The 27,716-nt window shown below is 39.3% G+C and overlaps 2 protein-coding genes across 5 annotated transcripts in view; both read left to right on the plus strand.

The window, feature by feature from the left end:
- The window catches only part of LOC110623950 (auxin response factor 1), a 67,159-nt gene that overhangs the window by 18,118 nt on the left and 21,325 nt on the right, over positions 1 to 27,716 (plus strand). The window lies entirely within an intron of this gene.
- On the plus strand, positions 21,098 to 24,042 carry LOC122724794 (cationic amino acid transporter 4, vacuolar-like). 4 transcript variants are annotated; one of them, XM_043960578.1, is made up of 5 exons: positions 21,098 to 21,265; positions 21,558 to 21,671; positions 21,778 to 21,896; positions 21,981 to 22,077; positions 23,015 to 24,042. In XM_043960578.1, exons 1-5 carry the CDS (start codon positions 21,158 to 21,160, stop codon positions 23,039 to 23,041), a joined length of 465 nt encoding a protein of 154 aa, XP_043816513.1. In that variant the 5' UTR covers positions 21,098 to 21,157; the 3' UTR covers positions 23,042 to 24,042. The 4 variants fall into 4 exon arrangements, with proteins under 4 accessions (XP_043816513.1, XP_043816512.1, XP_043816514.1 ...); XM_043960577.1 differs by lacking the exon at positions 23,015 to 24,042 and adding an exon at positions 22,335 to 22,751; XM_043960579.1 differs by lacking the exon at positions 23,015 to 24,042 and adding an exon at positions 22,339 to 22,751 and having other exon boundaries at positions 21,100 to 21,265.

The raw sequence follows: 27,716 nt of genomic DNA on the forward strand, positions 1-27,716 counted from the left end.
AGAGAGTGAGAAAAGCCCGAAATTGGATCAGTTGTCTTCAGTTTAATAAGACTAAATTATTCTAAGTATTTCATCACTTATAATCCAATTAAAAATTGAGCTATACTAAAATTTATCCCTAAAAAACATTTTTTTTTTTTTATAAATCAGACAAGAAACCGTAGGGATATAAATTAATATAAAAAATATAATAAAAATAAAAATATAATATAACTTATTATATTATATTTTTTAATTTATTATTTTATTATATAATATTATAAACATAAATATATTTATAAAATTTATTAAATATATTTATATAATTTATTTACTTTATATCGCTTTACTTTATCAAATATAAATTTTATTTCTAATCTATTTCCACATATTTAGATACAGAAGGAAAAAACTGAAAAACTAACAGGATTAACACAAGAATCAAAGAGAAGAGTGAGGAAAAGAACTTATCAAGAAAGGATCTGGTGGTGTTTCTCGATGGAATATAGATTCTTGATAGAGTAGAGAGTCTCGATAGAATATAGATTTTTGATAGAGTAGAGAGCATGGAAAGAAACCATAAATTAAATATCAGTTGTCTTCATATTTAATAAGACTCAATTATTCTAAGTATTTTATCACTTATAATCCAATTAAAAATTGAGTTACAGTAAAATTTATCCCTAACAATTTTTTTTTTATTATAAACGAGATGAAAAACAATTGAGGTTTTCAAAACAGTTTTGGTTGAAAATATGAATAACAAATTTATTTTTATGCAGAAAGAAAAAAAAATGAAAAACTAATCCAATTAATACAAGAATCAAAGAGAACAGTAAGGGAAAAAACTTACCAAGAAAGGATCCCGTGATGTTTTTCGGTGGAGTAGGGATTCTTGACAGAGTAAAGAGTATGAAAAAAAGACATAAATTGAATATCAATTGTCTTCAGATTTAATTAAGACTAAATTATTCTACCATTTCATCACTTATAATCCAATTAAAAATTACGTTATGCTAAAATTTATCCCTAAAATCATTTCTTTTTTTTATTAAATGAGATGAGAAAAAGTAAGGGTTTTCAAAGTAGTTTTGGATGAAAATTTGAAATACAAATTTATTTACATACAACAAGAAAAAACTAGAATACTAACAAGATTAACACAAAAATCAAAGAGAATGGTGGGAAAGAACTTACCTTTCTTACCAGAAAGGATCTGGTGGTGTTTCTCGAGATTCTGAATTAGAGATTCTTGATAGAGCAGAGACTATGAGAAGAAGCCAGAAATTGGATATCGGTTGTCTTCATATTTAATAAGACTAAATTATTCTAAACATTCCATCACTTATAATCCAATTAAAAATTGAGTTATACTAAAATTTATTCCTAAAAAATATTTCTTTTTTTATTATAAACGAGATGATAAAAAGGGTTTTCAAAACAGTTTTGGATGAAAATTTGAATGACAATTTTATTTATATGGAGAGATGAGAAACAATAGGGGTTTCAAAACAGTTTTGGATGAAAATCTGAAGGACAAATTTATTTACATGCAGAAAGAAAAAATTAGAAAACTAAAAAGATTAACACAAGAATCAAAGAGAAGGGTGAGGGAAAGAACTTACTGTAATACCCGGCTAGACTCCGGTATCGGAATTCCTACCGTTCGGTGGAATCTCGGATGTCGAAAACCTCTAGAAGGGTAAAACCATGTTTTTATAAAATATTTTAATGTATTTTATGTTTTTAAGTGAAAAGGAAATTGAGTTTTAAATGAAAAGGACTAAGGAGGCATTTCCAGGTTCGGCCGCCGAACATTGGATGGTTTAGGAGGGCAAGTTAGGCTTCCGCAAGTCTCAAAGGTTCGGCCGCCGAACTTGCATGAGATGTGGGGAGCACGTTCGGCTGCCGAAAGGTGGTCTGCCAGCCCTATATAAGAGCTTCATGGCAGAAACGGGCGAGTTTTCTCCCCATTTTCGGCCACAGTGAGTTCATGCTCTCCTTTGGTTCGTTTTTGACATTTTTCCTCCGATCTTTCATGTTTTAACAAGCTTTATGTTGATTTGAAGAGATTTGAGCAAAAAGAGCAAGTTTTGGAAACTTGGAGACCAAAGAGCGGATCTCTCCCATCTCCGAGTCGGATCATCTCTCCTCTCGTTCTACAAGAGGTAAGAGTAGATCCGTAGTTCCTTTTATGTTTTAAGTAAGTTTTATGAAGTTTCTATGGGGTAGAAATGCATGTTAGGTTTTTGTTATGTTTATGGGTTTATGTATGTTTATGAGCAATGTGGGTTGTTTGATGTGTTGTAGTTGGGGTTCTTGATGGTTTAAAGCCCCTAGGAGCTTGTATGCTTGAGTATGCATGTTGTAGAATAGGAAAAATGCATGTTGGAAGTTTGGGAGGCATGGGAGCATGTTTGAGCCGAGTTTCTGCCCTTTTGGCAGAAATCAGGTTCGGCAGCCGAAGGACTTTCGGCCGCCGAACCTGCCTGTGAGGCAAGCCTTTCGGCTGCCGAAGCCTGCCCCCGAAAATGGACTTTCATCTCTGGAGGACACTTTCGGCCGCCGAAGGTGCCGCCGAACCTGCCTGACTTTCGGCTCTGGAGGGACTTTCGGCCGCCGAACCTGCCGCCGAAAGTGCCCTGTTCAACCTTCCTTTGCATGTTTTCTATGGATGTTTTGAGGTATTTTAGGGGGTTTTTGGGGAGTATTTTAGTGTCATTGATCATAGATGTTTGGTCCCTCATTTGTGTCTACCTGTGTAGGTTCGGACCCGAGGAACCGAGGACCCCAGCAGTGAGATAGCTGCTTTCGAGTCTTGTCAGAGCTAGCCAGAGGTGAGTGGAATAACTCTCTATGTTTTCAAAGTAAATAATGAATGTTTTTAGCATGATTCACGCATCATGAATGTCATGAGATATATTAGGGTGCTTGCATTAGAATTCACGAATATGTCGCATTGCACTTTATGTTGTTGATGTAGATGAATGTTGAATGATCCATTAGCCCTTATATGGTAAGACATGATAGACTATGGAAGTCCGGGTGAGCCTGCACTACGCCCCCAGCATGAATGGATATGTATGTTATGCTATGGAAGTCCAGGTGTGCCTGCACTACACCCCTGGCATGATTAGACTATATGGAGGGCTAAGTGGTGACAAGTTCATCCTTGATGTGAAATGTTTGTGTTGTGATGCATTCTATGATATCATATGTTTTAAGTACTATGTTTTATTATTCTGCTCACTGGGCTCTAGTAGCTCACCCCTCTCCCTTAACCCCCAGGTTTGCAGGTACAGGGTAGACCAGGAGGTCAGCAAGAGTAATGAAGTCATGGTCATGTAATAGCTAGTGTGGACATGATAAATGGTGATATGTTATGTTAAGTACAGTTATGTAAAAGTATAGCATACAAATGTAATGTAATGATGTCTATTGAGGTTATAGTTGTGCTTGACCCTAGTATGTTGTTATCCCGTTGAATACATGATTTTAATAATGCTTATGTAACCAAACTCACCATGTTATGTCACCCCATTGGGGTATTGATGAGACTCCAAAGAGGGGTTATGGTTTATGATGATGCTTATGTATAGTGCATGCACAGGTTGAGTTTGGTGAATGAATGAATGAATGAATGTAAGGATAAGTTTAAAATTTTTATGTATGTTGTTGGTCATGTATGGGATTAAACAAGTTCACAGGTTGAATGCTAGGCTTGCTACGGGTCCCGGCAGCCTTATGCCGACCTGGATCCTAGTGCCGGTGCGGTCCGATTTTCGGGTCGTTACAGATTAGTATCAGACCTCTAGGTTCATATGGTCGGACCTAGAGTGTCGGGCTCATAGATGTTATAGAAGGTCAAGCACAATAGGAAGATCATGTCCACTAGGATAGGATAAAGAGTCCTGTCTTGAATGATGATGTGAAATGCCATGATTATATGCATGTGCATTAATGTTATGCTATGTATGTGATGTATGTGATGCGGGTTCATGTGTTTGCACATGAACTATTTGATGCTAATGTTCATGTGATGTGTGCTATTTTTCAGAAAACAGGATGAGAGGAACTCGTCGATCTGCACGATTGACTGGAGTACCACCCCAGGACGAGGGCACTGATGCCCGTCCTCCTGCATTGCCTAGGGCAATGTCTAGTAGGTCCAGCAGAGAAAGAGCAGTAAGAGACCCTAGAAGGTCTTTGGATCTGGGTAGAAGCAGATCAGTGAGGGGAATAGTGCAAGGGGATATGTCAGAGGATGTAGGGGATCAGATGGATGTGGATCAGAGGAGGGATGGCAGTCTCGGAGTAAGTATGTCGGAAGAGGGAATGGGAGAGTCCTAAGGAGGCACTCAGGCCTCAGGATTTGTTCAGCCACCTTACTACCCACCCTTTTCACATAATCCCGGGTATTCGATGGGAGGTACATCGGATTACCCCAGTTTTAACCCCTATCCCTCCCAGATGCCATACCCACCTTTCTACCCACCGTACCCACAGTACCCTATGTACCTACCCCCATCTTTCTATCCAGGTACAACAAACCCTATCCCAGGGGATGTTGCACCTCCTCCACCACCAGCAGCACCTACTGTCCCAGAAACCCAAATGCCTAAACCTAGCTCATCTGGGGGGAGCAAGGTCAAGATGACCGATTATATGAAGCTGGGTGCTCCCCAGTTTGAAATCGGTAATGACCCGTTTGTGTACCTTGAGAGGGTCAAGATAATTACAGATGAGATAGGAGCCGATGACAGTAGAGCCATTCAGATGGCTGGGTTCACATTAAAATGCAAGAAGGCCCGAGAGTGGTTTAAGAACTATGTGAACTCGAGGTTGGACAGCTTATCGTGGGAGGAGTTTGCAAATGAGTTTGCAGGATGGGCTTTCCCTGACAGTTCCAGGGAGCTGAAAATGATTGAGTTTGAACAGTTGAGGCAAACAGATGAGATGAGCGTGGATGAGTATACAGACAGATTCTTGGAGCTGTTACCATTTGCTGGGCAGAATCTGGACACAGATCAGAGGAAGTCAAGGAGGTATATCATGAGGCTCCATTTCAGGTATTCCTCCTTGATTCAGTCAGCAGAGAGGGAGAGTTTCCATACCATAGTGGATATGGCTCGGAGAATGGAGGCTAGTGCAATTGATAGGCGGTTGTCGAAGCCGTCAAAAATAAACCTATTAAACAATCAACAATAAACTTGTAGATAGTGGTAATAGGGTCGAACCACAGGGAATTGACACCAATGTTTTTCCTAATAATGACTAGGTAAATAGCAAATAAATAAAAGGGGGGGTTTTGATTTGATGATTAAAATAAAATAGCAAAAGAAAGCAATAATGTAAAGATGAGTAAATCAATAAGAGAGAGATTCTAGCTGAAGTGTGAGAGTTATTCAGTTTGTTCAGAATTGATCATTGATTTCTTAAAGACTCCTATTTGACTTCAATAAATTAGTTTTGGTTGTGGAAAACGCTTCTCACAATCCAAATTCCTCCTTAGTTCTAGTTTGATTAGGAAACGTTCGCTAATCAAACACTAATCAACAAGTTGCCAAGGAACGTCCTTGGGGCATTGTAGCATCGAACAACTGTTGATTGCATTAAGACTTAGAGAAACCTAATTCTATCCTTGCCAACCGCGTGGTCAAGTTTAGATTATGCAACCTGATTAAATGTGTATTTGAACAACCTAAGCAATTACGGACCTAAACCATTCAAACAATATCACTTAGCAAATTAGAAGCAATGGGCCCTTATTGATTCTAAAAGCAAGTAATATTTATAGAAGAGATCAGATTGCATAAATATTGAAACAAACAAGAGTTCAACAATGGAGTATTAAACCTCCCAATTCATCACAATTCTGAATATTCACAACTTCAACTAGAAACAAGGAACTTAGCCACTCATGGTGGACTAAATACACAAAAAGATGAAAAGAAAATAAAGAAGAACAACTGCAGAGTTTCTGGCGAGGGAGAGATGCTGGATGAGGCTGATCAGAAGATCCCCTTGCTGGCTTGGAGGCTCTCCTTTTATAGTTGCAGAATTTTATTCATCTAGGGTTTCAAAATCCCTTTTTGATTTGATCTTGGACTCCTCTTTTGATGTTGAATTTGATTGTAATTGGAATTCCTTGGGTGAGAGACTCTTTCGTGGCTCTTGGTCTTGTGTTGGAAGTGATTGGATTGGATTTGGACTTCTGAAAAATCAAATTTCTGTTTTCTGTCCATTTTCCCGCTCTGCTGTAAGTTTCTGCTGTCAAAGTGATTTGCCCTGTGATTTGGGCGAGCAGTGGGCAAATCACTGGGCAAATCACTGCCTCTGTGAGTCAGTCCTCTATGTCTCTGCGAGTGATTTGGCCAGTGATCTTTGAGTGTCTGGGGCAAATCACTGGGCAAATCACTGCTGCCTGTTGCCTCCGGGTTTCTGCTTTAGCTTGATCGGGGCAGTGATTGGAGCAGATTCTTGGGCAAATCACTGGGCAAATCATCCTTTTGTGAATTTTCTGCACTTTTTCTTCCATTTTCCAGTTTCTTCCTTTTCTGTAAAAACAAGATAAAAACCATAAATTAAACTGAAAAATGTGTAAATAAGCAATAATAATTATGATAAAAATGTGGCTAAATTATTCCTGATCAGCAATCATCGAGGGGAAAGTTAAGCAGTCAGTGGCACAGCCTTCTGGTTCCAAGACCCCAGGTGGGGGGAGATTAGACCCTTCTTCTCTGAGTTCAGGCAGTAAGAAGTGGGACAGAGGCTCCCGGAAGTCCAAGAAGAACAAGTTCTGGAGCAAGATCAAGTCAGGTCTGGGATTAGGTAGTGGCTCGAGCTCGGGTGCAGGTATTACAGCATGTATGAAGTGTGGGAAGCCGCACAAGGGAGTATGTCTGGTTGGGACGACAGCCTGCTTCAGATGTGGGCAGGAGGGACACATGGCTCGGGAGTGTCCTAGAGTAGCTTCTATGGCACAGTCTCAGCAGACAGCTTCTGGTAGTGTGGCTCAGCCAGTAGCTCCAGCCGCGACTCAGGCTAGTGGTAGAGGCAGAGGAAGGGGGGCAGCCTCTTCTTCAGCGGGTTTTAGGGGTGAGGGTCCGTCAGCTCCAGCACGGATCTTCACCATGACTCAGCAGGAGGCAAACACATCCAACACCGTGGTGTCAAGTAATCTCATCATTGGTTGTTCAGATGTGTATGCATTATTGGACCCTGGTGCATCTCATTCTTTCATTGCTCCGAGGGCCGTCGAGAGGTTGGGATTGATGGTCTCTGGATTAGAGTGTCCCTTATGGGTCAGTGGACCCAAGTGTGACCCATCAGTGGCAGAGTCAGTCTGCCAGTGTAGTCCAGTTTTTATGGAGGGAAGATGTCTGTCCGCCGACCTTGTGGTTCTAGATTTGACAGATTTTGACGTCATTCTAGGGATGGATTGGCTATCTACCCATGGTGCTACCTTGGATTGCAGAGACAAGTTAGTCAGGTTCAGATGTCGGGATGGGTCAGAGGTTGTCTTCAGAGGAGACAGGGGGAGTGCACCTAGAGGTTTGATATCAGCCCTTCAGGCTCGTAGGCTACTCAGGAGGGGTTGTCAGGGTTTTCTAGCTCATGTGAGAGAGCTGGATAGTCATGTCAAAGAGCCCGCCTCAGTGCCCGTGGTCAGTGAGTTCTTAGATGTGTTCCCAGACGAGCTGCCAGGTTTATCACCTGCTAGGGAAATAGAGTTCGAAATTGAATTGATGCCTGGAACCAGACCGATCTCTATTCCTCCCTACAGAATGGCACCAGCAGAATTGAAGGAGCTTAAGGAGCAGTTGCAAGAGTTGGTAGATAAAGGATTCATCCGACCAAGTACCTCACCTTGGGGTGCTCTAGTGCTATTTGTGAAAAAGAAGGATGGATCTCTCAGACTTTGTATCGACTACAGGCAGTTGAACAAAGTCACTACCAAGAATAAGTACCTGTTGCCAAGGATCGACGATCTATTTGACCAGCTAGGCGGAGCAGGTTGTTTCTCCAAAATAGATCTAAGATCGGGGTACCATCAGCTAAGGATAAGAGAAGAGGATGTACCGAAGACAGCATTCAGGACCAGATATGGGCATTATGAGTTCCTTGTGATGCCGTTCGGGTTAACCAATGCCCCTGCAGCATTCATGGATCTCATGAACAGAGTGTTTAGTCAATACCTGGATCACTTCGTTATTGTCTTCATAGATGATATCTTAGTGTATTCCAGGAATGCAGAGGAGCATGCCCATCATCTGAGGTTAGTTCTGCAGACCTTGAGGGAACATGGCTTGTATGCCAAGTTCTCCAAGTGTGAGTTCTGGCTGAGGAGCATTTCATTCTTAGGGCATGTGGTGTCAGAAAATGGAATTGAGGTAGACCCCAAGAAAGTGGAAGCTATAGCTAACTAGCCTAGACCCACCACAGTGACTGAGATCAAAAGCTTCTTGGGCTTGGCAGGTTACTACAGGAGGTTCGTTCAGGACTTCTCTAAGATTGCAGCTCCCATGACCAGATTGACCAAGAAGAACCAGAGGTTCGTGTGGACCGACCAGTGTGAAGAGAGCTTTGAGGAGCTTAAGAAGAAGTTGACTTCAGCACCAGTGTTAGCCCTGCCATCTAGTGATGAAGACTTCTCAGTGTATTGTGATGCGTCCCGTGTGGGACTGGGTTGTGTGCTAATGCAGAACGAAAGGGTGATTGCTTATGCTTCTAGGCAGCTGAAGAAGCATGAGTTGAATTACCCTACACATGACCTAGAGATGGCAGCGGTAATTTTTGCACTCAAGATGTGGAGGCATTACCTTTATGGGGTAAAATGTGAGATCTTCACAGATCATAAGAGCCTGCAGTACATCCTGAGTCAAAGAGATCTGAATTTAAGACAGAGAAGATGGGTAGAACTGCTAAGTGACTACGATTGCAAGATCCAGTACCATCCGGGTAAGGCGAATGTTGTGGCGGATGCCTTAAGCCGGAAATCATTTGGCAGTTTGTCTCATATTTCAGCAGAGAGGAGGCCAATAGTGAGGGAGTTCTTCGAGCTCATGAATGAAGGTCTACAGTTGGAGTTGTCTGGTACAGGTACTTTCGTTGCCCAGATGAGAGTGACACCCGTGTTTCTGGAGCAGGTGGCTCAGAAACAGTATGAGGACCAAGAGTTAGTGAAGATTGCCAGGACTGTTCAGTCAGGCAAATTTAGTGAGTTCATATTCGACAACAAGGGGATCCTCCGCTACGAGAGCAGATTGTGTGTACCAGATGATGTAGGGCTGAAGGGAGACATTATGAGAGAGGCTCATAATGCCAGATACAGTGTTCACCCTGGAGCCACTAAGATGTATCAAGATTTGAAGAAGGTTTATTGGTGGCCAGCTATGAAAAGAGAAGTGGCACGGTTTGTGTCAGCCTGCGAAGTATGTCAGAGGGTGAAGCTGGAACATCAGAAGCCGGCTGGAATGCTTAACCCACTACCTATTCCAGAGTGGAAATGGGAGAACATAGCTATGGACTTCGTGCTGGGGTTACCGGCGACGTCCAACAGATTGGACTCCATATGGGTGATTGTGGACAGACTCACCAAATCTGCTCACTTCATCCCTGTCAGGAGTGGCTATTCTGTGGACAAGTTGGTGCAGGTGTATGTTGATGAGATCGTCAGGCTACTTGGGGTCCCTGTTTCAATAGTGTCTGATAGAGGGCCCCAGTTCACCTCCAGGTTTTGGCGGAGTCTGCAGAACGCTATGGGTACCAGGTTGGATTTTAGCACTGCTTTCCATCCTCAGATGGACGGACAATCAGAGAGGACCATCCAAACAATAGAGGATATGCTCAGAATGTGTGTGCTGGATTTTGGCGATTCTTGGAGGCAGCATCTACCTTTAGTGGAGTTTGCCTACAATAACAGCCATCATGCCAGCATAGGGATGGCCCCCTATGAAGCTTTGTATGGAAGGAAGTGCAGGTCACCTGTCTGTTGGGAAGATGTAGGAGAAAAGGCCTTGGCAGGGCCTGAGCTAGTAGAGATCACCAGCAGAGTGGTGCCCATCATCAGAGAAAGGATCAAGACTGCTGCAAGCAGGCAGAAGAGTTATGCAGACATCCGCAGAAGGCAGGTAGAGTTTTAGGAGGGGGATTTGGTATTGCTCAAGGTGTCTCCAATGAAAGGGGTGATTCGGTTTGGGAAAAAGGGTAAGCTAGCTCCACGGTACATCAGACCCTTTGAAGTCTTGCAAAAGATTGGGAATGTATCGTACAAGCTGGACTTGCCTGCTTCAATGGAGAGAATCCATCCGGTTTTCTATGTTTCCATGTTAAGAAAGTTCGTGTCAGATCTTGGCAAGGTTCTTAGTGAACCTGATGTGGAGATCCAAGAGGATCTCACCTATGTTGAACAGCCAGTACGGATCCTAGACACCCAGATCAGAAAGCTAAGGAACAAGGAAATCTCGATGGTGAAAGTCCTTTGGAATCACCACAACATCGAAGAGTGTACCTGGGAGACACGGGAGTCCATGCTCCAGCAATATCCTCATCTCTTTTAAGGTGAGTTTTATGTACTTTGTATGAATGTTTATGTTTTATGCTTTGTATGTTCATGTCTTATGCTATGCTATGTTGTTTGGTGAACATTCGGGGACGAATGTTCTTAAGGGGGGAAGAATGTAATACCCGGCTAGACTCTGGTATCGGAATTCCTACCGTCCGGTGGAATCTCGGATGTCAGAAACCTCTAGAAGGGTAAAACCATGTTTTTATAAAATATTTTAATGTATTTTATGTTTTTAAGTGAAAAGGAAATTGAGTTTTAAATGAAAAGGACCAAGGAGGCATTTCCAGGTTCGGCCGCCGAACATTGGATGGTTTAGGGGGGCAAGTTAGGCTTCCGCAAGTCTCAAAGGTTCGGCCGCCAAACCTCATGTTCGGCCGCTGAACTTGCATGAGATGTGGGGGGCACGTTCGGCTGTCGAAAGGTGGTTTGCCAGCCCTATATAAGAGCTCCATGGCCGAAACAGGCGAGTTTTCTCCCCATTTTCGGCCACGGTGAGTTCATGCTCTCCTTTGATTCGTTTTTGACGTTTTTCCTCCGATCTTTCATGTTTTAACAAGCTTTATGTTGATTTGAAGAGATTTGAGCAAAAAGAGCAAGTTTTGGAAACTTGGAGACTAAAGAGCGGATCTCTCCCATCTCCGAGTCGGATCGTCTCTCCTCTCGTTCTACAAGAGGTAAGAGTAGATCCGTAGTTCATTTCATATTTTAAGTAAGTTTTATGAAGTTCCTATGGGATAGAAATGCATGTTAGGTTTTTGTTATGTTTATGGGTTTATGTATGTTTATGAGCAATGTGGGTTGTTTGATGTGTTGTAGTTGGGGTTCTTGATGGTTTAAAGCCCCTAGGAGCTTGTATGCTTGAGTATGCATGTTGTAGAATAGGAAAAATGCATGTTGAAAGTTTGGGAGGCATAGGAGCATGTTTGAGCCGAGTTTCTGCCCTTTTGGCAGAAACCAGGTTCGGCAGCCGAAGGACTTTCGGCCGCCGAACCTGCCTGTGAGGCAAGCCTTTCGGCTGCCAAAGCCTGCCCCCGAAAATGGACTTTCGTCTCTGGAGGGCACTTTCGGCCGCCGAAGGTGCCACCGAACCTGCCTGACTTTCGGCTCTGGAGGGACTTTCGGCCGCCGAACCTGCCGCCGAAAGTGCCCTGTTCAGCCTTCCTTTGCATGTTTTCTATGAATGTTTTGAGGTATTTTAGGGGGTTTTTGGGGAGTATTTTAGAGTCATTGATCATAGATGTTTGGTCCCTCATTTGAGTCCACCTGTGTAGGTTCGGACCCGAGGAACCGAGGACCCCAGCAGTGAGATAGCTGCTTTCGAGTCTTGTCAGAGCTAGCCAGAGGTGAGTGGAATAACTCTCTATGTTTTCAAAGTAAATAATGAATGTTTTTAGCATGATTCACGCATCATGAATGCCATGAGATATATTAGGGTGCTTGCATTAGAATTCACGAATATGTCGCATTGCACTTTATGTTGTTGATGTGGATGAATGTTGAATGATCCATTAGCCCTTATATGGTAAGACATGATAGACTATGGAAGTCCGGGTGAGCCTGCACTACGCTCCCGGCATGAATGGATATGTATGTTATGCTATGTAAGTCCAGGTGTGTCTGCACTACGCCCCTGGCATAATTAGACTATATGGAGGGCTAAGTGGTGACAAGTTCATCCTTGATGTGAAATGTTTGTGTTGTGATGCATTCCATGATATCATATGTTTTAAGTACTATGTTTTATTATTCTGCTCACTGGGCTCTAGTAGCTCACCCCTCTCCCTTAACCCCCAGGTTTGCAGGTACAGGGTAGACCAGGAGGTCAGCAAGAGTAATGAAGTCATGGTCATGTAATAGCTAGTGTGGACATGATAAATGGTGATATGTTATGTTAAGTACAGTCATGTAAAAGTATAGCATACAAATGTAATGTAATGATGTCTATTGAGGTTATAGTTGTGCTTGACCCTAGTATGTTGTTATCCCGTTGAATACATGATTTTAATAATGCTTATGTAACCAAACTCACCATGTTATGTCACCCCATTGGGGTATTGATGAGACTCCAAAGAGGGGTTATGGTTTATGATGATGCTTATGTATAGTGCATGCACAAGTTGAGTTTGGTGAATGAATGAATGAATGAATGAATGAATGTAAGGATAAGTTCAAAATTTTTATATATGTTGTTGATCATGTATGGGATTAAACAGGTTCACAGGTTGAATGCTAGGCTTGCTACGGGTCCCGGCGGCCTTATGCCGACCTGGATCCTAGCGCCGGTAGCGGTCCGATTTTCGGGTCGTTACACTTACCAAGAAAGGATCTCGTGATATTTCTCGATGGAGTAGAGATTTTTGATAAAGCAGAGAGCATGAGAAGAAACAAAAATTGGATATCAGTTGTCTTCATATTTAATAAAAATAAATTATTATAAATATTCTATCACTTATAATTCAATTAAAAATTGAGAACTTACCGAAAAAGGTTCTTGATGGAGTATAAATTCTTGATAGAGTAAAGAGAGTGAGAAGAAACCAGAAATTGAAAGAGGAGAAAGATAAAGTATTTATTTTGTAAAGACCGAATGTTATAGCAGGGCTATAACTGCGAGAAGAAAATAGAAGAAGGGGAGGGGGAAGGAAAAACAGAGGACGAAGAAGAGGTTTATCCTATTATCCGATTTTCTGATTCTTTGTTACAGTACATATACATGTTTATGCTCCAGTTATAATTAATATAAACCCAATTGACAATTACATCTATATTCAGTTATAATTAACTAATTATAACGGATTAGTTACACATTAATCACACTATTCCTTACAGTCTGACTGTGCAGTTGTCGAAATTGGTCAAAAATAATATTTTCGGTTATTAATAATCTTACAACTGCAGATAATGGTGAAAGGATCGAATCCGCAGGGAATTGATACTTACCTGCCTCCAAGAAAACAAACTGAAAATAAATTAAAAGTGAATTGCAAGTAAAGTAAAAAAGGGGGTTTGAGATTGATTCAATTAAACTAACGATAAAAGCAAAAAAGTAAGTGAATAATAAAAATAAAGAGATTCAATTATGAGAAAAGCTTTAGTTGAAGATTTGGATCCACTTCAGTTGTTGGGAATGATCATTGATACTTAGGTTCCTTTATTTGATTCAATAAATTAGTTATGGAGATGGAAAACGCTTCTCACTACCATATCTCTCCTTAAGCATAAATTAATTAGGGAACGTCCTCTAACTAATCACTAATCAACAAGTCGCCAATAAACGTGACCTTAGGCATCTAACAACTGTCAATTGCATTAAGAAGTAGAGAGACCTAATTCTAGCTACCCAAACGCATGGTGATATCGCTAGATCATATAATTTCTTTAGTTTTTACACCAAGAGTTACTTATGTTTGAACAATTCAAGCAATTACAGACTTAAAATTATCCAAACTAACAATTTATTACCTTACAATCAAGAATCAATTGGCCATATTGATCAAAATAACAAAGTAACAATGGAATTAAGCATGAGATTGCATAAATATTGAAAAATAAAAGTTAAATAATGTGTGTTTAGATTTCCCAATCCATAAAATAACTAAAGTATCAACCCATCTTCAACTAAAAAAAAAAAAGAGTTTTAGCAAAACAAGAAAATAAAAGAAAGGAACAAGGTGGCCGGTGGCCTTGGAATGCAAAGGGAGGTGCGACCGAATTGAAGAGTGAAGGGTCTCCTTGTGCGGCACTTGAAGAGATGTATTTATAGTCTTTATGTGCTGCCCTAGGTCTGCCCAAGCCGCCCAAGTTGCATTGATGATGTGAAGCCTCTTTTTGAATTTTGAATATGCAAGGCTTGAGAGGCAAGTATGTCTTCTTGATATTTGGCTTTCTAAACAAGCTGAATTTTGAATTTTGAATACTCTTGGAGATTTGAAATTTGAATTTCAAATTACTTTCCTTATTTATCTTCTTTTCAGTTTCAACTTGGCATGCTTACTGTCCTTTGTTCCATTTTAGGCAGTTTTATGGACATTTTTTCCAAATTACCTCTTTACACTATTTTCTGAAGAATAAGATCAAAATCACAAAATTAGGCAGAAAAAGTGTAAATTAATATTAATAATATCATAATAAAGTGGTCTAAATTTTGACTAATCACAGCCGCTTTAGCTAATTACCAGCTCACCTATATCTTAACACTGGACTAAACCAAATCGAAATAATTGGTTTAGGTGCAATCCAAATCGAAATAATTGGTTTAGGTGCAATCGAATAGATTCCTCATCAAAATAATTCAGCTTGGTATAATCACACTATTCCTTACAGCCAAAAATCTATGTTGCGGATCTCCTGCCTCATTCCGATCTAAATTTCAAGCACTGAGTTTAACAAATCAATTATCCTAAATTTAATCAAAGACAAATTGTGCAATCCAAGCATATTTAAAAATAAAATTATCTCAAATACTCAATATAATATAGCCAAAAAGTTTCTAAAGAAAAAGAAATTATCTCAAATAGATTTACAAATAAAAAGAAACTATTCCAAATTATTGAAATCCAAATATATCTCTAATTAACATTACTCAGATCTACAAGAATAAATTTACAGCAATAAAATTATCTCAAATACAGGTTTCTAAAGAAGAAGAAATTATCCCAAATAAATTTACAAAGAATAAGAAATTATTCTAAATTATTGAAATCCAAATATATTTACAAAGAATAAGAATTATTCTAAATTATTGAAATCCAAATATATTTACAATAAATTATCTCTTATTAACAATACCCAGATTTATAAGAATAAACTGACAGCAATAGATTTAATAAAAATAATTCTATTTTCAGTACAAATTGACAAAACAAAATCAGTAAACTGAAAAAAAAAAAAAAAGAAGCAAAGAGTGCCTTTGATGGCGCTGATGCTTGTCCTTCGCATGTAGAGTGGCTTGTAGTGTTGTGCGACAAACCGTTGCGAGATAATCTCTCTTTAATGCTCAATAAAGTCCTTTCACATGCAAGTGTTTGCAACTTGTCAGCAATTATAAAGAAGAAGAGGAGTAGGAGGAATAAGATGTTTTGTTCCAAAAGAGGAGGAGAAAAATAAAAAGAAAAAATAAGAATGATGAGGCAAATGGCCATCACCGGCCAAAAAGATGAATGATCTAATCGAAAGAAATTTAGAGTTAGATTATCATAATGTAGTATATATAGGGGCTTAAAACTATGTAATTTTAATGATGGCTTTAATTTTTTTTCTCGATTTTTCAATAAAAAATTAAAATCGAATTAAAAATTGAAATTATGAAAAAATTAAAAAATTGAATCAATTAAATTGAATTGATTTAATTTAATTCAATTCAATTTAATTTTTTAATTTTCTGCTCCCCTGTATTAATTTTTATCATTTAAGTGATAATTTGATTCAGTGTAATCGAATTAATTTCTCATTTAAGTGATAATAATAAAAAGTGAATATTATTTTTATTATTAAGTAATAATTTTTTTTATTTATCTCACTTAATTATTTATAATAAATTTTAATGAGTTAGAATAGTTATTTGTTTTAGAAAAATCAATAATAAACTATGTATTAAAATATTAATTATTTTAATAATGTGTTTGAAAGAGATTTTTTTATTATAAATATGATTAAAAATCGATTTTTTTAATAAAATTAGTGATAAATTATAAATAATTAATTGATAATTTATATTAAAAAATATATTTTGAGTACATATTTTAACAATTTTATTTGAGTATTTATTTTAAAAAATAACAATGAATGATAAATTAATTTAGAAATAATCTAAAATTAAATAGAATTATAATAGTCAATTATATATTATTATAATAAAAAAATTAAATAATAATTTTAGAACAATAAAAAAATCAATAAAAATAATAAACTGAATAAAATATATTTTATTTACTTTAATTACTTATTTAAATTAGAAATTTTAAACTAAAATTTTGCATCCGTCACTAATTAAAAGAAATCTATATGAAATTAAAAGTAATCAATTATTTATTATCAGTAATATTTTATTTATTTTTATAATTATATAATATTTAAATAATAATATATTTTAATATTTAACAATTATTTTTTATGACCTCTAGGTTTCATTACCCTGGTAAGAGGCCGAGCCCACAATGACAGAGCCGGTCCAGGACCCACGGAGTCCCACGAGTAAGAAGGTCCAGCTCATTCATCCTTAAGGTCGGACTTTACTCAAGAATCAGCCTTCTCTTCCCGAGCCCGGCCCGGAGGCTTAGCAAAATAAGGATCGCTGGCCCAGCCCCGAACTGTTCGGTTCACACGCATGCTAAAAGGGAGAATTAAATGGCCGTTTAGCATAGCGCAGAGGCCTGATTCTTCCGTACATACGGATCAGCATAGCAGGGACAGGTGGCCCAATGACGAGAAGGTTGTTATACGTCACTGACAGACTAAGAAAAAGAATAAAAGGAGAGGAGCACCTCCCTCTCGGACCAAGCTTACAAACCTCTTGTAAAACCCTATTTTCTGGATCTCAGATTATCAATTGGCGTCGTCTGTGGGAACGAAGGAGATCTTTTCATCGCCGGAGTTCCACTCTTAAAAAACCTACTGAGATCCACAATGGCTAACCATAACGAAAACAACATCGTCAACACCCCCAATGACCTGAGTTCTGCCCAAGAGGGGCAGCAGTTCTCTTTCTCCAGCCCCACAACTCCCAACTCCCAACAACCAACCACCAATCCCTTTCAATCCCTCGCCGAGCTTGGTAGGGAATATGCCTGAAAACACCTTATCCAACCAAGACCTCCAAGCCATGGCCCTCCAACTACAAAACACTGCCCATTGGCTGGGGCAGATTATGCAGCAGAGGGGCCTCAATACCCCGGTAAATATGTCGCCTGTGGTAGAAGAACCCCGCACCAATGAACCCCAGCCTACCTTTAACCACCCTCAAACAAACAGTAGAGAAACCGGAGAAAGGGGGAGGAGGCCAGGCGAAGAGGAAGAGCTGGAGGCTAGAATCCGGGGAAGAAGGGTAAGGAAGTTGATAGAACATGATGAGGCAGAAAGTTACTCTTCCAGGACAACTAGGAGGACAGAAGATGAAGAGCAAGAAGAAGAATATCACCTGGAGAAGTGACCCAGGCAAGGAGAAGAGGGTGTGGATCAGAAGTTGCAGAAAATGAAGGAGTAGCTCCTGGCTAAGTTGGGGGCGAAGGATCACAACCAGGCTCTCTTCCCCACTTCTTCACCTTTCTCAAAATGGGTGCAGTAGGAGACCATCCCTAAGAAGTTTATGATGCCACCCATGGCAGCCTATGACGAAACGGGAAACCTAAGGGAGCACGTCCTCAACTATAAGACCTTCATGGAGCTGCAGACTCTGTCGGATGCCTTGATGTGCAAGGTATTCCCCACAACACTCACAGGTCCGGCACGGGCTTGGTTCAACAGTCTAGAGGCTGGAAGTATTAGGAGTTTCGGGGACCTAGCCAGCATCTTCATTAGCCGGTTCATAGCGGATACAAAAATGAGTTATCTGGAGACGGTCAGGCAGAGGAGGAATGAGTCATTAAGGGAGTATGTCGCCCGTTTCAATATGGAGGCCCTACAAATCCTCGAGTTGGACGAGGGCAGAGCAGTGGAGGCCATGCAGAAGGGGACGACCTCCCCCGAGTTTTTTGGCTCATTAAGTAGAAAGCCCCCCACCACGCTGGTAGAATTGATGAAGAGGGCAAAGAAGTACATAAGGCAGGATGATGCTTGGTAATGAGCAGATTTGCTAAGGAGTCAGCAGACAGGGGAAAAGCCCCGGAAGAAAGGAGGCTGGAAAGGCATGAGAAGAAGCAAAGCAAGAAGCTGGAGGCGAAGGGACCAGAGAGCATTCCCCCCTCGAGTTCTAGAACAAAGATCATTTCCCCCGCGGGTTCCAAAAAACCTGACTCCACTCAGTGCCTCCAGAGCCAAAGTGCTCAAGGCAATCTAGAACAAGGAGTTCCTCCAATGGCCGAAACCAATGAGGGCCGAGGCGAGCCAGCGAGATCCTGACAAATACTGCCAGTATCATCACACACACGGCCACGACACCAACAACTGCTATCAGCTGATCAGCGAAATTGAGAGGTTGATAAAGAGGGAACACCTCAGGAATTTCATGAAAAAACCAGAGGGAGAAAGGCCTCAGCCGAACCCTGCAGCAGAGAGACCCCGGAGGGCGGGAGTAGGACCGGTGAATGATGGTTCCAGTGGAACCATCAACATGATTGTGGGGGAAACTGGAGGATGGATGAGCCAAAGAGGAAAGAAGAGAGGCCGAGATGGGGAGGGTAGTAGTGCCGAGGTCATGCAGTTAGTTGAGCACTCTCCAGTGACCATCTCCTTCTCTCCGGAGGATGCCCAGGGCATTCAGATGCCTCACGATGACGCTCTTATTATCGAGGCCATCATCCACAACTACTGAGTTAGGAAGGTTCTCGTCGACAATGGTAGCAAGGTGAACTTGTTGCCGTACAGGATTTTCCAACAAATGAGAATCCCTGAAGAACAGCTGGTACTACAAAAAAACTGTGAAATTGCGACTAAAATTAGTGACCAAATTTTTTGGTCGCTATATAGCTACCAATCAGCGACCATTCTACGACTGAATGAATGAAATAATATTTTTATTTAACAAAAAGCTTAACGACCAATTTTTGGTCGTTAATTGGTCGCTAAATAGCGACCAAATATAAAATGGTCGCTAATTTAGCGGGAATTAATGGCGCGAGTTATTAGCGACCATATTTGCGACGAAATTGCGACAACTTTTTGGGCGGGGATATTTAGCGACCATATTTAGCGACTAAAATAATTAGTCGCTAAATAGCGACCAAGCAGCGACCAATCAGCGACCATTTTATTTTTAAAATTTTAATTTAATTTTTAATTAAATTTTATTTTATTTAAAATTTTAAATTAAGTAATTTCAATTCGGTATATAAAACGACGTCGTTTTGACAATTTAAGGGATGCTCTAATCTAGGGATGTAAACGGGTAGGGTACCCGTGAAAATTAAACTACCCGAACCTGAACCCGATTTATATTAGTAATATCCGAACCCGTTCCGAACCCGATTAAAAATTAATTTAAACTATCCGAATCCGTCTCAAACCCGATTATTATTATCCGAATAAAACCCGAACCCGTTTAATCTTATATATTTTAATTAATAATTTATATAAAAAATATTTTTCATTAATAATTTTCATATAAAAAATCTAATATTTCTAAAGAATATTTAAATTTAAATTTTTAAATAAAAATATATAAAAAAAAATTATAAATATTATTATAAAATATATTTTTTATATTAGATTAATTATTTATATAAACGAATTCGGATAGTGGGTACACTGTACATAAAATCCGAATATGATCCGAACCTGCAACAGATATTATTTTTAAAATCCGAATCCGTCCCAAACCCAATTATAACTACCCAAATCTGTCCTATTAGGGTTCGATCGGATCGGATACCCGAAAATACCCGATTCGTTTACATCCCTACTCTAACCTAATTCCTAATCCTAATCTCTAATCCCTAATATCTAATTAATCCCTAATTCTAAATAAAATTAACCCTAATTCCTAATTTGTAATCTCTAACCTTAATTCCTAATTAATCCCTAATTCATAATAAAATTAACCCTAATCTCTAATTCCTAATCCCGAATTCCTGATCCCTAATTCATAATCCCTAACCCTAATCCCTAATTTTAATCTCTAAAATAGCGATCAATCAGCGACCATTTTATTTTTAAAATTTTAATTTAATTTTTAATTAAATTTTATTTTATTTAAAATTTTAAATTAAGTAATTTCAATTCGATATATAAAAGGACGTCGTTTTGACAATTTAAGGGATGCTCTAACCTAGGGATGTAAACGGGTAGGGTACCCGTGAAAATTAAACTACCCAAACTCGAACCCGATTTATATTAGTAATATTTGAACCCGTTTCGAACCCGATTAAAAATTAATTTAAACTATCCGAATCCGTCCCAAACCCGATTATTATTATCCGAATAAAACCCGAACCCGTTTAATCTTATATATTTTAATTAATAATTTATATAAAAAATATTTTTCATTAATAATTTTCATTTAAAAAATATAATATTTCTAAAGAATATTTAAATTTAAATTTTTAAATAAAAATATATAAAAAAAATTTATAAATATTATTATAAAATATATTTTTTATATTAGATTAATTATTTATATAAATGGATTCGGATAGTGGGTAGTCTGTACATAAAATCCGAATCCGATCCGAACCCTCAACGGGTATTATTTTTAAAATCCAAATCCAATTATAACTACCCAAATAATCCATAAAACATTTTAAATATAATATAAAATATTTTAAATAATATAAACTATAAAAATAAAATCTTAATTGAAAGATAAAAAATAAATAAAAATAAACAAACCTGCAATCAAAATAACCCATAATACCCAACCCTAAATCTCTCTCAACTCTCAAAGTTTACTGCCGCCCTCCCCTCCCCCATTCGGCCTCTACGTCACTCGTCTGGTGCGCCTCCCGCCGATCGTGCTCCATGCTGTCAACGTCGTTTCTGCGTTCGGTTCCTGCTCTTCTCCGCCGCTTCCTCTGCTCCAGTCTTGCTGTCCGGTGCTGCTCCTCGCCGCGTCCTCGGTCACTGCAGGTTTGTGAGATCTATTTATTTCTTAAATTTGTGAAAATATTAAGATTTATGTGAAGTTTTCGTTTGTGAGATTATTGAAAATTATTTGTAATAAAGATTATTGTGAACGGACTGAGAGTTGTTTTAGTGAGATTATTGAAAATTTTTGAAATAAACACTACCATTCAGAGTTGTTTTCGTGATATTGAGATGTGTTTTAGAATATTGTTAATGTGGATTTTGTGTGAATTTTTTATTTTTTGTTTTTGTTGTGATTATGACTTAATCGGGTTCGGCAGTGTCTGAGGATAAGCTGCCTTCTTACTTGGCCCGTCACACCATTCCAGTGCTTGGTACTGTTGTAGACCCATCTGCAGCTGTTTTGGTTCTTGCTGTCACTGTACTCTTGTGCATGGGAATCAAGGAGGTACTCTTTTATTTTCTTTCTTTTTAAGAAAAAAACAACCATTTGTAACATTTTCCTTTTGTATTGGTGTATATTTGTTTTAGTTGCTTTATTTATTTATATGCAGAGCTCATTGGCGCAAGCCATTGTTACAACAGTGAATATATGTGGGATGCTGTTTATCATAATAGTGGGCGGATATTTGGCTTTTAAGACTGGATGGATTGGTTATGAACTTCCTAGTGGGTAAGCTTTGTATGATTTTGTTATTTCGTTTCAGTGTATATTTTGCTAGTGGTTGGATTCACCCAATATTTTTCAACTTTGTAGGTACTTCCCTCTTGGTTTAAATGGGATGCTTGGAGGCTCTGCTGTAGTATTCTTTTCATTCATTGGTTTTGACGTTGTTGCTAGCACAGCTGAAGAGGTAACTTTGTAATTTGTGGTGATTGATGAGTAGTTGTTATAAGCGGAAAAAAAAAAGGGAAAAAGAAAGAATGGTATTTATTTAATTATTGAAATTGCCAACCTGAAAATTCTTAAAATTATGGCAATTCAATTTCATTCATCCATCAGTGCATTGTTGGCTTTCTTGATTGTGCACTGGGTATAATTAACTCTTAGGTCACAAGTCAAGTCAATATTTCTACCATTCATATACCTGACCTTACCTCTCCTTCTAAGAAAGATGCAGGTTGCTTGAACTCATAAATTGTCCACTGAAATTGTTTTGAGGTATGGAGTACTCTTGCTAATGTTGAACTCATAAATATGCACATATTAATAAATTCAAAAATTGCAAGAATTTTTTCCAGGGATTATGGCTTTATTTCTCCCTTCCTTTTCCTTTATGGAAGATACATTTGGCAATGATCTTTAATTATTTCTTCTTCTTTGCATGAATCAATGAATAGCAAATTCCATATGGCTTGGTGTTCTGCAATACCCAGTTATGCATTAACTGAGCTTCAATAAATATTTGGGGCTTTAAACTTGTTAACCTAGTTGGTCTATCTAAGAATGGCTTCATTATCTATGCGGGAAAGTCCTGTTTATTTAGTTCAATTGATGGCTCAAGTGTTTGTACACTAACAATGTGCATAAATACCAACTTTCAGTAGGGTTATTTTGTAAATACCAGACTGTATGCTAGAAGTCTATCGGGCTTCATCAATTCTAATATTATTATTTATTTGTATTGGTTTCCTTGTATTTCTCTAATATTATTTTTGTTCTTTTAATGAAATTTTTTATGGTTGGAGCAACATAACTCTTTTTTTTTCTTTGTTTTTTGTTTTTGAATATGTCATGCTGCTGTTACTTTGCAAATGCGCTCTTGCTGTGCTTTTTCATGGATGGTTTAGGTAAACCTTGTTGAACTGGAAGAGTGAATGTTAGTGGAAAGAGGAAATTGTTTACACAAGCAAGTACTCCTGAACTCTTTTTGTTTACTTAGTCTGGAAGCAGGGAAGTGATATAGTTCCTCAAATAATGAAAATGAAAATCTGCAAGGAATTTACCGATTTTTGGCATATATATTGTATTTTACTTTTTAAGGCTTATTAGTTGCTTTGGGCTGTGATCAATGTTCCTATAAGTTGTTTAGAAATTTCAAAAAAGCTGTGTGTGATTCCAAATATAGAGCTTGGTTGATTCTGTTTATATAAAATAATGAAAACCTCTTTGGGAGGATTTGCATTGGATTTTGCAGGGCTCATTTTGCTACAAGCATGTGATAATGTTTTTCATTTTGGATTTTCAAATGGAATGCTTGTAGAAGAACTCCTGGTAGTGGATTTTCTTAAAAAAAAAAATTTGGGAACTTCTTTTGCTTGATTAATGTTTCAAATGTAGAATGTCATGTGGTAGTTCTTTCTATTTGAAGAGGCTTTGTTGTCCTAAATAAGGTCCAAGAGGGGGTTGAATTGGACTCTTTTTAAACAACAATAGCAACCCAAAATTCTCTAGCAACCCAAAGTGAAGGAAATATTAATACGTATAACTCTTTGTTTCTTCTGAAATTTATTTTTCTGCTTTGTGATATCATCTTCAGCTTGGTCCTAATTTGTAAGGTTAACCACACTGTCTTAGGTTTTGACTGTAGAAGGTCTTCAGCACCTTGGGTTTCTGATTCAATTTGGTGATAAGGGTTCTGAAAGAGTTTCATTAAGTCAAGCTGCTCCATTTTTTGCCAATTCAGATCCTGACATGCTTGCAGTTCCTGTTCCTGCAGTACAAGTCCATGATTGGGTTTTGCAGAATATAGCCTCTGCTTTGGAACATATCACTGAAAGAATTTCTGCAAAAGAAAATGGGCCATCGAGTTTCTTTGATAATGATGTTGCCATGGCTGATGCCTGCACAAGTTCAATCAAGGGCTCGCCAAGTGCAAGGGGATCTCTAAATCTTCATATGTAAGACAAGCATCAGATCTTACTGATTTAAATATGGATTAGCATGATGTCATATCTCACTGACTTAAATAATATGTTTTATGATATGAATTTTATACTATTTGGATACATTATGTATTTTGAGATATTTTAAGTTTCTTAGTGTTGAACTATAATAATGTTTTGGACTTTTAGATTGCAAATTATGAAATGAAGTTGATGTGTATATATTATCTTTGATGTTTTATGTATTGGAATGTGTGTGTACATATTGATATTATAGCAGGTTTATGAATTTATTGGAAAAATGATATGAATCAGATTTAAATGTATTTATTAGTGACTAATCAGCCACAAAAGCAAATTAAATAATAAATATTTTTTTTGATTTTACTATTAATTTGCGATGAAATAGCGACTAAATGCTCTTTGAGGCGATCTAATAACAACGAAATAGCGACTAATTTAGCGATCAAAAATTAACGACCAATTTACGTCCACACAGCGACTAAATGCTCTTCCCTGATGCGATCAAATAACAACGAAATAGCGACCAAAATCGCGACTACAAATTAACGACCAATTTACTTCCACACAGCGACTAAATGCTCTTCTCTGAAGCGATCAAATAATAATGTAATAGCGACCAAAACAGCGACTATTTAACGACCAAATTATAGCGACCAAATCAGCGATCATTTAGCGACCAAATTTTAACGACCATTTTTCAATACATTATCTGCCATGACACCAAATTAGCGACCAAAAAATGGTCGCTGATTGGTCGCTAAATAGCGACCAATTTTCATATTGTCGCCAAAATTTTAGCGACTGGCCAAACACCGACCATTTCATTTTGGTATCTAAATGGTCGCTATTTCATAATAGCGACCAAAATCTGCCTTTTAGCGACCAAAATCTGCCTTTTAGCGACCAAAATTTTGGTCGCTAAATCACTGTTTTTTTGTAGTGTGGTTTGGGATCAAGCCCCGATGAAGGGGATCAAGCCCCGATGAAGGGGATCGGAGGAGTCCCAGTACTTGTAGAAGGAAAGGTAAAGCTGGCTCTCACTCTTGGAGAAGCACCGTTGGCTCGGACACACTATGCAGTATTCCTGGTGGCGAAGCTTCCCCTGAACTACAATGCAATACTGGGAAGACCGGTGCTGTATGACTTTGAGGCTGTAACTAGCATAAGGTACTTGGCCATGAAGTTCCCAACAGAAGCAAGGGTGGGAGTAGTCAGAGGAAGTCAAGAAGAGGCGAGAACAGTGTACCTGGCCACGGTATCAGAGCCGAGCTCGGCAGGGGAAAAGTTTGACTCAGAGGTCCTAGAAGTCCGGGATGAAAAAAAAGAGGCCAGAACGGAGCCAGTAGGAGAATTGGAAACTTTTCCCTTATCAGAAGCAGAGACAGATAAAGTCTTCAGTCTTAACGCTGGCCTGACTGAAGAGCAGAAAACTGAAGTAATGGCCCTGATCCGAGGTCACGCATCGAGCTTCGCCTAGAAACCTTCCGACATGCCTGGAATAGACCCGAAGGTGATGACTCATAAGCTGAACGTCCTTCCAAAAGCCAGGCCGGTGAAACAAAAGAAGAGGGTGGCGGGAAGAGAGAAGCAGCAAGCCACCAGGGAGGAGGTGCAAAAACTAGAGGAGGCAGGGTTTATTAGAGAAGTTATGTACCCGCAATGGCTGGCAAATCCTGTATTAGTCAAAAAAGCCAATGGCAAATATAGGATATGTATAGATTTTACTGATCTCAACCAGGCATGCCCCAAAGATTGTTACCCCCTCCCTGATATTAATAAAATAGTCGATTCTACGGTCGGTTTTGATTATATGTCGTCTCTGGATGCAATGTCAGGTTATCACCAAATTCCAATGGACAGGTTGGATGAGGAGAAAACCTCGTTCATAACGGAAGATGGGACCTACTGCTATAAAGCCATGCCTTTTGGGTTAAAAAATGCCAGGGCAACGTACCAGAGGCTAATGAATAAAATTTTCAAAGACCAGATTGGCAAGAATGTAGAAGTATACGTGGATGACATGGTGGTGAAAAGCTCAACTTTTTAGCAGCACTTGGTAGACCTGAGGGAGGTGTTCGAAGTACTGGAGCAATATAGAATGAGGCTGAACCCTGCTAAGTGTGCTTTCTTCATCAAGGGAGGAAAATTCTTGGGGTATATGGTGAGTGAAAAAGGCATTGAGCCCAATCCAGAAAAGGTGGAAGCCATATTAAAGATGCCTGAGCCGACTTGCGTGAGGGACGTCCAAAGGCTTACTGGAAGGGTAGTAGCGCTCAATCGCTTTATGTCGAGGTCGGCTGAAAGATGCCTGCCGTTCTTTAAAAAGTTGAGGAAAGTTTCGAACTTCGAATGGACCGAGGACTGTCGAGAAGCCTTCAAAGAGCTCAAAAGCTATCTTAGCTCGCTACATGTGCTCAGCAGTTCGTTGGAAGGAGAAGAGCTTCTAATCTACTTATCAGCCTAAGAGCAAGCTGTCTATGCCGTACTGGTGAGAGTGGAGGGAGGAGAGCATAAGCCAGTTTTCTATGTCAGTAAAGTGCTCAAAGATGCTGAGGTGAGATACCTAAACATTGAAAAGATAGCATATGCTCTGTTACTGGCAGTCAGAGAATTCAGAGTTTATTTAGAAAGCCACCAGGGAGTAGTGATGACAGACCAGCCGCTGAAGAAGATCCTCCACAGACCAGAAACCTCAGGTCAGATGCTTGCTTGGTCCATCGAGATCAGCCCATATTGTCTGGAATACCGACCTTGCACTACCATAAAGTCTCAAGCCCTTGCTGACTTCATAGCAGAGTTCTCTTTCAATGAAGAACAGGCAGAACCGGGTGAGTCATCTTCGGAAGCATTGGAGAATGAGAGAGGGAGGCAGCCCTCACTAGAGTTCAGCTGGAGGCTGTATGTGGATGGGGCATCCGGGACTGGGGGCAGCGGTGTAGGAATAATGCTGAAGGGACCTGAAGGGTTCAAAGTTTGTTACGCCTTACGCCTAGAGTTCAGTGCCTCTAATAACGTAGCGGAATATGAGGCCCTGATAAACGGGATGCTGGTAGCAATGGAGGTAGGGGAAACTGACCTCGAGGTGAATAGTGATTCCCAATTAGTGGTCAACCAGATAACAGGGGCGTATCAGGCCAGAGACCCTACTATGCAGAATTATCTGGCGATGGTAAAGGCCATAGAAGCAGAGCTCAAGAGTCGGGGGGTCATGGTCAGATACCAGAGAATACCTCGGGAAGAAAATAAAGAAGCGGACTTACTCAGCTGATTGTCTAGGGAAGAGCTGGAGCAGCTCTCCGACGAGGTATACATACAGCATGTCAACACTCCTGCCTTTCAAAAAACAAACACTATGATGGAGATTGAAGTAGGACAGAATTGGATGACCCCGTACCTGGAATATTTGGAGAAAGGGAAACTCCCTGAGGATAAAGCCGAGGCAAAGAAGATTGTGGCCTGGGCAGCTAACTACCAAGCAGTGAGAGGGACCCTATACAGAAGAGGGAAATCTACCCCATGGCTTCGATGCGTGAGTCCGGAAGAGGCTACAAGGGTGATGGAAGAAATACACCGGGGAATATGAGGAGCCCATGAGGGGGCAGGGATACTGGCAAATAAGATATTCAGGCAAGGGTATTACTGG

This window comes from Manihot esculenta, chromosome 10, assembly GCF_001659605.2.
Source record: "Manihot esculenta cultivar AM560-2 chromosome 10, M.esculenta_v8, whole genome shotgun sequence".
NCBI lineage: Eukaryota > Viridiplantae > Streptophyta > Magnoliopsida > Malpighiales > Euphorbiaceae > Manihot > Manihot esculenta.